The sequence below is a fragment of the Phyllobates terribilis genome, unplaced genomic scaffold, assembly GCF_046119375.1.
Source record: "Phyllobates terribilis strain yellow unplaced genomic scaffold, ASM4611937v1 Scaffold_7__3_contigs__length_470593459, whole genome shotgun sequence".
In the NCBI taxonomy this organism is placed as follows: Eukaryota; Metazoa; Chordata; class Amphibia; order Anura; family Dendrobatidae; genus Phyllobates; species Phyllobates terribilis.
The window spans coordinates 297,821,105-297,834,391 of record NW_027362767.1 but is presented as its reverse complement, the minus strand read 5'-3'; the positions used below and the strand labels follow the sequence as shown (position 1 = coordinate 297,834,391).

Genomic DNA, 13,287 nt, shown 5'->3' with positions numbered 1-13,287 from the left:
TTCAATAGAGAGACCTTAGGGTTAGGGATTCCTGATTCCTATTATTTCTATGGAAACTGTTGTCAAAGAGGAAAATGTATTGACTGCAAGAAAAAAAAATCTACTCTCTGCAGCAAAATAAAGGACAAAAGATTGTTTAATGACGCAGGAAAGGTTGTTGCTTTAACCCCATCCCTGACAGGCTGGCTCACAATGGATGTCTGGGCTGCGTGTATGTAGAGGGTTAGGGTTAATGAACAGCTCGAGCTTTCCTGCACCGATGACATCATTAGCATCTGGCTACAACGTCACTGAGAAGGAGGGAGACGTGAGGCACAAGGGTGGAGCTCAAATCCTGATTGACAGGAGCTGCCATTTTCTATTCTTATAAATGTTGGTGAAACAAGGCTACGTTCACACAATGAGTGTTTGGTAGTTTTTGATGATGCAGATTTTCGAGAAAAAAAAATGCAAGTAACCTATTTTACTTAATGGGTGCAGAAATGCTACATAAAATCTTCAACATCAAAGACTCGCCAAATACTCATAGTGTGAACGTAGCCTAAGGCAAATTGGATTTTTCTGTTTTGTGAAATCTGGAAGGGAAAGGGTTGAAGGGTTAAATTTTAATGCAGAGTCCTGCCTGGGCAATTGAGGCCGTAGTAGGCAATACTGTACATTGTTAACACTATCATTTCCAGAGCGCACAGATTAAAGGGCTTATTAATCAAAAAGTCTACAATTATAAAAATGAGAACAACAATGCTAATTACAAAATAAAACCTGTGAATCTGCAGAGCAGAAAATGCATTGCATTGCTTTATTTGCAAAAAGAATGTACTGTACTTATAGAAACTATTTATATTTGTGTATGTAACGCTTATATAGTTATTATATATTCATTATAATGTACACACGGGGATGCAGCAAATGGATATAATGCAGGAAGACTCACATTGGGTAAGATTACCAACCATCACAATGATAAAGGATAGAGACAGCCTGAATCCCCCCATGAATGGAGAACAAGTGCAGCTAGATTGTAGGAGCTGACCCAACGGAGGTGTGTCCCCATACAGGGAGAAATCTTATGAATGAAATTCCAGAGGTGTGGTGTGTGCCCCTGTATGTGTGCCAGTGTATGAGTGTGTGCTGATTATTATTCTGCTCACAGCCCCTTCTGATTCACAGACTTCAGAGCTGATCATGAATATAAGCGAACACTTTGACGTCAGAGCTAAGATTTCTCGGCAGACCCAATGGGGCAAGAATATTAAGTGCAAGTCAAAGCCACTGCTATCTGGGAGCAGTATTAGCAATGTTAACCAAGGATTGAGCCTTAACAATCACTGCAAGGACTAGCAGCACAAAGGGACAGAGCTGGAGATCATAGAAGGAAGGTAGGAAGAAGTCTGCATGTCTACAAGTGTATGGGGGTATGCCTATGTCCCTGGTGTCGTATAGCATCTATCCATCCATCCATCTATCCATATCTATCTATCTATCCATCTATCTATGTATATATTAGTCTTCAGATTAAACAAAATGAAGACAGCATATAATCCAGGTGAAAAGTGAGACATTTACTCCATACCTTAGTATGGATGAGTGCAGCTTTATTTGATGTTTCATTTTACTTTTCTATCTACTATCTGTTATCTATCAATCATCTATCTATCTACAGATTAAACAAAATTATAGCAACACTTTCATGCAATCCAGGTGAAAAGTGATATATTTATTCCATGCATTAGTGTGGAATATTGCATTATTTTTCTGCCTACTATTTATCTGTCTATCTGATCTGGTTGTCTAAATCTATTGGTTACTTGTATTATGTCTGCAAATGAAATATAGATAGGACTATGGGATACAATTTTATGCTACGAATAGAAGCCCATTTACATGGGTTGTACAGGTAAAATGCTTTCAACCCAATATTGTGCATGCTTTTAACCCTATCTTGCCCACAATTATTAATCTATTTCAATCTATCTATCTATCCTTATGTCTATTCATATAATCTATTTTTGCATCTATCTATCTAGCTATCCCATATCTATCTATCTATCTATCTATCTATCTATCTATCTATCTATCTATCTATCTATCCCATACCATACCATATCTATCTATCTATCTATCTATCTATCATCTGCTATCTATCTATCTATCTATCTATCTATCTATCTATCTATCTATCTATCTATCCCATACCATACCATATATATCTATCTATTTATCTATCAATCACTCTCCAAGCACATGAATTAATAACATAATATATTTTATTATAATTTAAAATATAATAACTAAATAATTGATTGCAATTTGCAACATATAAATGTACCCATACCTTTTCACATCCTAATATAGATCTACCTATCTATCCAGATACATAGTGAATATGCCACACTATACGTAAATGCTCGCACAGCCTATGACGCGGGTAACCCTTGCTTTAGCAGGCTGATATTCAGGAAGGCTGTAATTGATCTTGTGAGAGGCAGCACGGGCCCTTCTTTAGGCTGCAGGGTCACTGGATAGAGACATCTCACATGCAGTGAAAACTCCATTGTGTATTGAGATAATTTTTTATCTGCTGCATTTAAAAAAAGGGGATTATCCATGATAATTAGATATTTGATTTGTGTGTGAAGATAGCATGAAATGTATGCTGCGGTCACACTGAATATCTTATACGAATAAGAAGAAATGGCCTGCAGCTACTGTCAGGAGCATCTTGAAAGCTTAGGGATATCCTGTATTGTAAAATCCTGCAGATACAAGATGGCAATGATCCGTCTCCAGTGACTGGGTAACTGTATGTTATAGCCTTACCTTAGTGAAATCCTTTGTGATCTGTTAATCCAGTGGAAAAATAGATAGTATCCTTTGTCAGTTCTGGGTAAACATACATATCCAGAGATGTGATATTTCAGCTGGGAGACTTGTAGTGTAGCTTATTGTGGGATCTATTGTTATTACGATAATATATCCTATAATTTTCAGCTTTCACGAGCAGCCGAAGCAAAAGCGTAAAGTGTGTAATCATCTCTGTAGGAAGAGGCGAACACATGCTTAAGGAATAGGCTGCCTTTCTCAGCTCACCTTGGCTGATGGGGAAGGAGACTGCATGAAAAGGGGCAGCAGAACCTGCTGAAAAGAAAAGAATTTACAACCCATCTAATTGCAGATTCGGCAGTGTGGCTGACATACCCGGCTCGGCATCTTATATGTGAAGGTCAAAATAAAAGGTGCAAAGCATCTGTGGAAGGTGCTGTCTTATCTGAGGAACTAGCGATTGTTCTTCCTTGTATTCAAAGCCACTTACTGCTACAATGAAACGACACATTGTGAATACTTTACTTAGAAATATGACCTGTTTCTTCATGATTATGTGTCCGTTTGTTTATTATATGATTTATGCATATATATATAAATATATATGTGATTTAGTTGTATATTAATTCTAGTCTGAGATGGTTTAGTGACTCCTGCATTGAGCAGGGGATTGTGCCAGATGACCCTGGAGGTCCCCTCCAACTCTAACATTCTAGGATTCTATGAAAGGGATGAGGCATTGTTATACCCCAGCACAATATTTACCTATTATTCTGTCACTAACATACAAAGCTATGTATTGGAATGCGTCAGATGACATTGAGGATTTGAACAATGCGCTTTCATTCTATTCTAACCTTATCATTATTTTTCTGTCTCTTTCCTCTGATGTGCAGCAATGCTTCACCAGCCTGCAGCTGCCACCATGGAGCACCTCCTGTATCTCCACAACTCTTCCTCCAGCAGGATGTCTCACCATCTCTATGACCCATGGGATACCAACACCTCCACCGTCACCACATCTGATCTCTCCCCAGATGAGTCTGTCAACCCCTGGGATATCATCCTTTGTGTAACTGGGACAATCATGGCGTGTGAGAATGCAATAGTGATTGCTATACTCTTCTATACGCCCACCCTCCGTGCACCCATGTTTATACTCATCGGCAGCCTGGCGCTGGCTGATCTCTTGGCTGGTGTGGGACTTATTGTGAATTTTATAGTTCTTTATGTATTTAATAATGAAGTGGCTACGCTAAGTTCAGCAGGGCTCCTCTTAGCCTCTTTTTCTGCCTCGGTCTGTAGCCTTTTGGCTATCACAGTGGACAGATACTTGTCTCTCTACAATGCCCTTACATATCACACAGAAAGAACTCTAACTTTCACCTACTTGATGATAATCCTGTTATGGGCACTTTGCATCTGTATTGGCTTGTTACCCATCATGGGGTGGAACTGTGTGAGGGAACAGTCCTCCTGCAGTGTTCTGAAGCCAGTGACCAAAAATAATGCAGCTGCTCTGGCGGTGTCCTTCCTCCTGCTCTTTGCCTTGATGATGCAGCTGTACCTGCAGATTTGCAGGATTGCATTCCGCCATGCCCAGCAGATTGCGGTTCAGCACCAATTCATGGCCACATCTCAAGCCTCCAGCACAAGGAAGGGGGTATCAACCTTATCTCTTATACTGGGCACATTTGCACTATGCTGGATTCCCTTTGCTGTGTACTCCTTAGTTGCTGACTCCAGTTACCCTATGGTATACACCTACTCACTGGTCCTGCCAGCTGCCTGTAATTCCGTCATCAACCCCATTATTTACGCTTTCAGAAACCCAGACATCCAGAAGTCGCTATGGCTCGCTTGTTGTGGCTGTATGCCACCCAGGTTCTTATCTGGACCTAGAACTTCCAGTGATGTATAGAGACTCGAAGTTGTATATTTGTTAACAAACTGTGCCAAACTGGGGAGAAGGTGGAAAAAAAAAAGATGTCAAATGTTGCTATATTTTTCCAGTTGATATCCAATGTACTGCTTTAAAACATGCAAAGGAGCACTTTCCATGTTCTGTTCCAACAGGTTAATCAGCTGGCACTGTTCATATGGTAGATAGGTTGGCATTTGTTTTCTTGTTTTGGAGCCTAATATTGTATGAAATGTCCATTAATCCATTTAAACTGAGTAGTCTGGATGTGAAGGAGTTTTAATAAGATCCCTACATCTATATAGGCAACATTGTCAGTATGTGGTTCACTGTGACCCTACACAATGAACTGTGGGCATTAAAACATACTGTTATAAATCTTACAGTCCAGACTACTCAGATGAGTGGAAATGGTGGAAAATATTACTTTTCAGGCCCATTAACATACAAAAATAACTACTGTCTTCTTGTACCAGCATAGCCAATTCACTAATCCATAAATCATAGTTCAAAAAGTACCTCTTATAGTGCATCTAAAATGTCCATAATCTGATATATCAGTGCACATTGCCGTTATCATAAGTATTTGCAAAGGGAAATATAATTTATCATAAGACACAAATTTAGCGTAAAGGTGCTGCTCTTATACAAGGATTTAAAGGGAATCTATCAGCAGGTTTTTGCTACCTCATCTGACAGCAGCATAATATAAAGCAAGTGAGCCTGATTCCAAAGGTGCATCACTTAGATTACTGGGTGCAGCCGTTCTGACACAATCAGAGTTTATAGATTTAGCATGAAGCAGAACTGAGGAAGCTAACCCCGCCCACACCATAGCTGTCCCCTCCCACACCAGGCAATCTATGTACATTGTCTATTGACAGTGAACTGCTTATCACAGCAGGGGGCGGAGTCAGATGAGTAGGCAAGTGCACATCAGACTTGGCAATGATAATCTCCTTGTGATAATACCTAGATTATAAGTAAACAACAGCACACAGCCTGATAAATGACACATCCCTGAATTCAGAGTCTCAGTCTGCCTCCTGCTGTCTTCAGATGACATAGCAAAAACCTGCTGACAGATTGCCTTCAAATAGGCTGGGCATTATGTTGGTCAAAATGGAGAAGCAGAATAACTCTTCTGTATGCACTAGCATCCCATGTTGTGTGCCTGAAACATAGTTGCCAACTTTTTTAAATGTTTACATTTTCATTGCTGCTTTTGTAACTGGTTATCTTAGGTTAGGCTCACACAAAGTTTGGGGTGAAGGTATACAGTTGGAAAATTCCCTGAAATATACATTTTATGTACTGATTCATCATTTGCAGCAGTTTTTTAAAGTCACATTTCTTTTTTTTACTTTTGTGGTTAATATTGATGTCTTTTGTGCCAAATTCTTCAAAATGTTGTGATGTTCATTGTTTTATCTGTGTCCCATTTTGCAACTTTTTAGACCCATGTTTTGCTAAATGGCACACAATTTGAGCCAAAATAACTGGTGCATATAAAATCACTCCAGGGGGAGATTAGAGTACATTTGTGACAAATTTTGTGACCTTTTTTAAAAGTCACAATTGGTGAATCGGCCAGAGAAAAAAACATGCCCATAATGGTAAACATTAAAAGAAACACTTTTAAGGCTTTAAAAAGGAGCAAATTAAAGAAAAATTAGCTGCAAATGATAAAAGGCGAAAAGCACCAGAAAACTAAACAAAAAACATGTACAGGCAATAATGGATCAGGCCCGTAGACTTTCATTTGAAGGATATTTGCCAAATAAGTGTCCTGGCAAATGTTCAGCCAGTATATCTTTGCCTTAATTACAAGGCATACTTGATCCCCAATTGCGGTGTGATCCTAGCTTTTTATATTCCTTTTTGTTGAACCCATGTAGCACATCACCATTGGACCTGTTCTTAAAATTTAAGAAGAATTAACAACTATGGTGCATGTACCAGCAGTAGAACTGTAGCTCTTTTTAGGTCATTTAAAGGGGCAGTATGGTTAAATTTCAATCATTTCATAAGATCTATAACTTTATTAGCAGTGTATGTCTAGCCTATATATATGGTCTAGTCAGTGACGAGAAAGCACTGAGTTTCAACACTTGCCAATAATGATCAGTAACTTCCACCAAATTGAATGTATTAATGTTGCGAGTGTTTTTCCTATAATAACCGCCAGACATTATAAAGCCGCACGCTATTGCCGTTCCTATGCCATATGGAATTAGGAAAATTGCATATATATTACTTGCTAAAGTTCATGGGAAAGTTTATTGTGGATCATTCTTTTAAGGATGAAATGAGATGAACTTTCATCACAGCAACCTACTTTCAATGAGAATGAAATAATGAAAAAAAAATAGTCACTCTCTTAAAAACAGGGTATATAAAGTATTAGATATTACATGACACCTTTTCTTTTCCTTTAAAAGCTTATTTCCATCTTCATAGATGGATATTGTCGGAGAGTTGATACTTTTGCGATTTACTGCTTATTAAAATTTGCAGCGGTTCTTGAGATATCAACATTTTTCTTTTGTTTGCAGCTCGTTGCCTGGGAGACCGACCACCTCACTTGTTTAGCTTGTAAGTGGTGTGCTGAAGTTGGACGGGATTAGGAGGTTACAGCGCCTCCAGCAAAACTGGCCAACTTCAAAACGATGCCAAGATCGATGGAAAAGAGCTTAAAAGAACAGTGCACCTTCTACTGTCTAGCAGCAGTGGTCGGTCTCCAAAGAAACGGGTTGTATACAAAAGGACAGAAGAGTGTTAACAACATCTTAAGAATGTCTGAAAATTTTAATAAGTAGTAAATTGCAAAATTGCTTTTATTTACAAGCACTGTCGTATAATATCCATTTATAAAGAAGAGAATAGCCCTTTAATGAGGTTTACCCCTAATAGATCTTGACAGGTTTATCATCTCATTAGGGTCAGACTGGTGGGAGTTATGGTAATAATTTCTCGTCAGCCCTGTCTTGACTCCATATAACCTGCAAACTCATTGCTGTTTTCTTTTTCTGGTCAGTTGCATAAAAGGTAGAAACAGATTTGTTAGGAGCTATAGCAAAAATTGTCAATGAGAACAAATCTTACATTATAATGATTAACTGTTATAACAAATCTTTTCTTTAATGGGTGTAATACTAAAATGTTAAATTTTTATTAAAACCAGAACTGTGTTGCTTGGATATAGCAGAGCTGAATTTTTGGTTTTGCTATGCTTTTGCACAGATAAATTGATAGCATTATATTTACCTAAGCAATGTAGCTGCAAAGACATAAAATGCTTCTCTGAGCAATGTCTTCTAAGGTTTATCAATCATTCATAAAAGTCATATGGGAGGATTGATGAAAGGGAATCTGTCAGCAAGTTTTTGCTATGTAATCCGACGGCAGCATGAGGTAGGGGCTGAGACACTGATTCCAGCGATGTGTCACTGATTAGGCTGTGTGCTGTTGTTTAAATACAATGAGTGTTTTATAAGCAGGTGATTATCACTGTCTGGACTACAGCTCATGTGTCTCCTGGTCCAAACACGCCCCCGGCACTGATTAGCAGCTTACTGTAAATATATAATGTACACAGACAGCTGCTAATCAGACGTGTGGGCGGGGCTCGCTTTCTGAGCTCAGCAACATGCTATGTCTTAAATTTTTTATTGTATCACAACTGCTGCACCTAGTAATCTAAATGACACATCATTGTAATCAGGGTCTCGCTCTCTACATCATGCTGCTCTCGGGAAATAGCAAAAACATGGTGACAGATTCCCTTTAAGCAGCTTGTTTCCTTACTGACATTGAGGATAAGTAGGTCTAGGACCCAGTCTTCAGCAACAAGATGGTTGTGCGCCCCTGTAAAACTTATAGGGTACATGCACATGTAAAAATGTCCAAAAGGACTCCAAAAATGTTACTTTTGGAATAACACCCCCGGCGTTGCCTTGAAGCTTATTCTCCTTCTAAAAGACGCTGTGTGAACATACCCTAATAAATGAAAGTCTTTCAGCTCTGTTCCATCTGTACTTGTCCAGGATTCCAATGGCACCTCTTTATTATTAGATTGCCAACAACTCTCAATATATGGAGTTATTAATGCAGAGAACCTGTCACTCGCCATAAATAAGTTTTTTTTTTTACTCGTGTAAATGTCTCTGTTCTCTTGAATCTGGCGTTATTTATTTTTTGTTCCTGCACCATTTCATTGCTGGTTATGGACTCCTCTTCCTAGTTCATAAATCGAATAATTTTATCCAACTGGGTGTGGTCTCCAAAAAGATTCCCATAGAGAAGAGTTGATGACCACGCACAGTTGGCTACAAAGACTAGATATACATACAGAAAAGACGGGGCCAAATTTGGGGGATGAAGAAAAAAGACGGATTCAAGAGAACAGCAACCTTTACACCGGCAAAACAATTACATATTTATGGGAAGTGACAGGTCCTCTTTAATTATATATAGGGCAGAACAATGGAGAATGAAAGGTTGCTGATACCTTTACATATCAAGCATTAGGCAAATCATTTATTAGTCGTCCACTAGTCCCAGGCCAGAATGTTTCAGAACTTTTACACATATCCTTATTTAGAGGTCTGGAAAAAATAATTGTAGCACTTATAAAAAAAAAAATAATGCACTTTGTTTAAGTCTCTTCTGTACTAAGTGTGAATGTTTCATTTTTACACTTGTTTTCTGGTATAAAAATATACATATATCTTTCTCCGAGAAATTAGAGGAACCCATAACGTTATCTTGTACAAGAGAACCAATTACTTGCATTTCTCCATATGTAGTTACTCACTAATGATGTCCCCTAGATAGCACTGCAAAACATCAACCGAAGGCTGCTGCAGCCATATTGCTAATGAAGGGTTGTACTTAGAGCAGATAAGATCCTGCTTTCTGCTGCCTAGTGGAGGTCGTGAGCAGAAGCAGCAGTGTTTAATAGGCAGCTGGTGATTGTGCTTTTATATGCAAACAAGACTGAAAACAGATTAAAAAACCCTGAAAATAGTAAAAAAAACAACATAACAACACTAATATGGGTCATCTGTATTTAGTGCCAAAAATATCATGCGAGTGGAACATGCCCCTGGACCAGCTCTGCCGCAGTGCATACTCTAACCAGCTGAGTGCTGGACGGGCATCCTCGGCAGCACCGCATTATTTGTGTATGCAATGACTTGATGTAAAGTGGCAATGATGAGGGCAGAATGCTATCAGAAATCTGGACTTGGTCTGTTTTACGGATGCACATTGCTGAATCTGCACAGCAGTCACCATGAGCACAGCAAGATAAATAATTCATCCCAAGAACAATCCAGAATCTCAGCAGAAAAGACTGGTTCTAATATCTGAATTTAAGAAATATGTATGAATGTAAAGGTTCTTCCGTCATCCTGTAAATTATACTTTGCCTTCTACATCACATCACTCATGGCGCTGAAGGGGTCACTACAGCTGTCGGCCTGTAACATGTCTATGTGATTTGTGCTATTGATGGATAATCTTATCAGTCTTCTGTTTCTATGATGCCCTGTGAGAAGAAACAGGTCATTCTCCTTTAGATGACATGCACGCCTTACTGTACATGGAGCTTTATTTACAGATATATTGTTTTGTATTTTGTCAATATAGTTGTGTCATTTAAGTCTTATTTTTGGCTACTTTTCCATGTTCGCCTTATATCAACCAACTGTTCACCGGGAATTTTGCAGGTTCTCTGATACTTGTGGAATCCTAACTCTTAAGAGCTTGTTCAGATGTATGGTTTTTTTTTCACGTATGAGAAAAATGGTCTTGGTTTCATCGGTGATTTTGTTCAGAGTGTCATTCGAGTTTTATCAAATTGGTTTGGTCCCAATTTTTATTGAATGAGAATAAAAAACAAGCCTCTCCCTTCTCCTATCTACCAATCCATGAAAAAAGGACAACACTTGGATGTCATCCGAGTGCCGCTTGATTTTTTTGGACCCATAGGCGTACATTGACGATTTTGTTCTGACACTCGGATCAATATCAGACATGTCTCCACAATTTTGTGCAGACCAAAGCAAAATTGGACATCTGAACAGCCCCATAGATTATACTAGTACGAGTTTTAGCTATGAAAAACATAGCTAGAACTGGTACAAAAAAAAAACAACATCTGAATGACCCCTAATGTAGTAACTGCATGCACTTGGCTAATTCCTATTACAGACCTCTGCAAATTTACAGGAGTTTTTTTTTTTGCTCTTGCAGCCCACTTCTCTGTATATCTGTAGGCTGTAATACTACAAATTGCTTAGAATTATCACCCTTTTGACTTGGTGTTTTATTGACCACCATAAATTGGCCAAAAGGACTATACCATAGACTTTCTATCCTATATAGGCATGTAGATTTCTGTGAATTAGGCACCAGCAAGCAGGAGAAGTTGAAAGATGGGGGAAGGGCAGTATATAGACACAAGCAGAATTGTGGTGGCATATACTAAAATAGAGCTTTAGGAGGGATATTTTGAAGCCTGCACCCTTAGGTCCCTGGCCTGACAATCAGCAGATCATTGGCTTGTGTGATCATGGCATCAATCACATCTTTTATGCAATCATAAAATACTTGTTGTAGATAGCACATATTCCTGTGTAAACAGGGGATGTGCTGCCGACAATTTGCCTACTGTATGGGGACCAAATGATTGCATTACCAATTGTTTGCTCCCACATAGATTGTATCGGCACATGATAAAGGTTCCACTGCTTACATTTTCGATTAACGCTCAATGAAAGCAGACACCTACCTGTGTTTATGTGCTTTATTAACTCTTGATTAACTGGTAGTCAACATCTTCTGATGTTGTATAATTGGAGATAACGTCAAATATTGTCTAATCCTAAAATGTCAAATATTGTTTGATTCTCGACAAAACTATTGTCTATGACATCTTCCCGTCTTTTGGTAAAGTTTACAATGTTATGTAAGCTAGGTATTGACCTTGTGTTGGGTTTTTTTTTAGATGTTTTTTATTTTGTTGACATCGGCTTGTAAAGTATTTGCCTTTGTAAAACTTGATCTGTTTCAATCATTTTTTTTTATTTTACGTACATTAATGTTTTGTGCAGAATTCTTCAGTTCTGGGAGCCAGTCAATGACCTCCAAGTGTCCCCCTCTGCCCAGGACAGAGCTGGACGGACATCTCATTGCATGAGCTGGGTGTTTGCCGACTTCAGATGAATCCATATTTTTTCCTGGATGTTTTGACTCAAAGCATGTACAAACTGTAGTCTATTTTTTTATCATGTTCAAATTTATTTATCTACCTGTATTGTCTTTATGAGAAATGAACAGAAACTACACAAGAGTTTTAAATTATTATTTTTTTTATATAAGGTTGTGACAAATGCAAATGTGTGATACTTTTGGCAGCTCATTTTGTACCTTCAATAAAATGTAGCTTTCCAAATCAAAATCTGGTTGCTTATCAAGTGCTACATATGTACTGTATATATTGTAATTGTAATAGAGTCAGAAAAATAGAAATAGACTTTACCATTTCTTTATGGCGCAAGGTTTTAACCTGAAACCACTTATTTTTTAAACCAAATGTTTAATGAATACACATACAAAAGAGAACCTGTCAAATAGCGTAAATCATGGACAGAATCCTCTAATTGCAGATATGTATGCTTAGCCCCTTCACCCCCCAGCCTGTTTTCACCTTCCCGACCAAGCCCAAAGTTTCAATTTTGACCAGTGTCACTTTATGTGGTAATAACTCTGGAACGCTTCTATATACAGTATCCCAGTGATTCTGAGATTGTTTTTTTCGTGACACATTGTACTTCATGATAGTAGTAAATTTAGGTTGATATATTTTGCGTTTTTTATGAAAATATCAAACATTTGACAAAAAATTCGCAATTTTTGAAATTGGAATTTTTATGCCCTCAAAACAAATAGTCATACAGCACAAAATAATTAATAACATTTACCACATGTCTACTTTATTTCAGCATTTTTTTTAAACATTTTTTTTGTTAGGAAATTAGAAGGGTTAAAAAATTAGCAGTAATTTTTCATTATTCCAACAAAATTTACAAATCCTATTATTTTATGAACCACTGTGAGGGTCTTATATGTCAGAAAACCCTCAAACAAGACCCCATTGAAAAAACTACACTCCTCATGGTAATCAAAACCGCATTCAGAAAGGTTGTTAACCCTTCAGGTGCCTAACTTGAATAATAGAAAGTTGAAGAAAATGACACGTTTTTCACTAAAATGTTGCTTTAGCTCCAAAATTTTCATTTTTCATTTTCACAAGGGTAACAGGATAAAATGGACCATCCAATTTGTTGTGCTATTTCTCCTGAGTACACTGATACCCCATATGTGGGGGAAAACTACTGTTTGGGCGCATGGGAGGGGTCAGAAGGGAAGAAGCGCCATTTGACTATAACAGACTGTGGATGTCATGTCGCACTTGAAAAGCCACTACGGTGCTAAAACAGCAGAAGACCTCCAAAAGTCACCCCATTTTGGAAACT

At 38.1% G+C, this 13,287-nt stretch overlaps 1 protein-coding gene across 2 annotated transcripts; it reads left to right on the top strand.

Moving 5' to 3' along the window:
* The first annotated feature begins 956 nt into the window (after positions 1-956).
* LOC141154698 (G-protein coupled receptor 12-like) lies at positions 957-12,209 on the top strand. Of its 2 annotated transcripts, none has more exons than XM_073641033.1 (2): positions 957-1,379; positions 3,720-12,209. In XM_073641033.1, exon 2 carries the CDS (start codon positions 3,722-3,724, stop codon positions 4,742-4,744), a length of 1,023 nt encoding a protein of 340 aa, XP_073497134.1. In that variant the 5' UTR covers positions 957-1,379; positions 3,720-3,721; the 3' UTR covers positions 4,745-12,209. The 2 variants fall into 2 exon arrangements, with proteins under 2 accessions (XP_073497134.1, XP_073497135.1); XM_073641034.1 differs by lacking the exon at positions 957-1,379 and adding an exon at positions 2,616-2,797.
* Positions 12,210-13,287: the final 1,078 nt, after the last annotated feature.

Coding starts and splice junctions, on each gene's coding strand:
- LOC141154698 (XM_073641033.1), top strand. CDS start 3,722: ATGCTTCACCAGCCTGCAGCTGCCACCATGGAGCACCTCCTGTATCTC.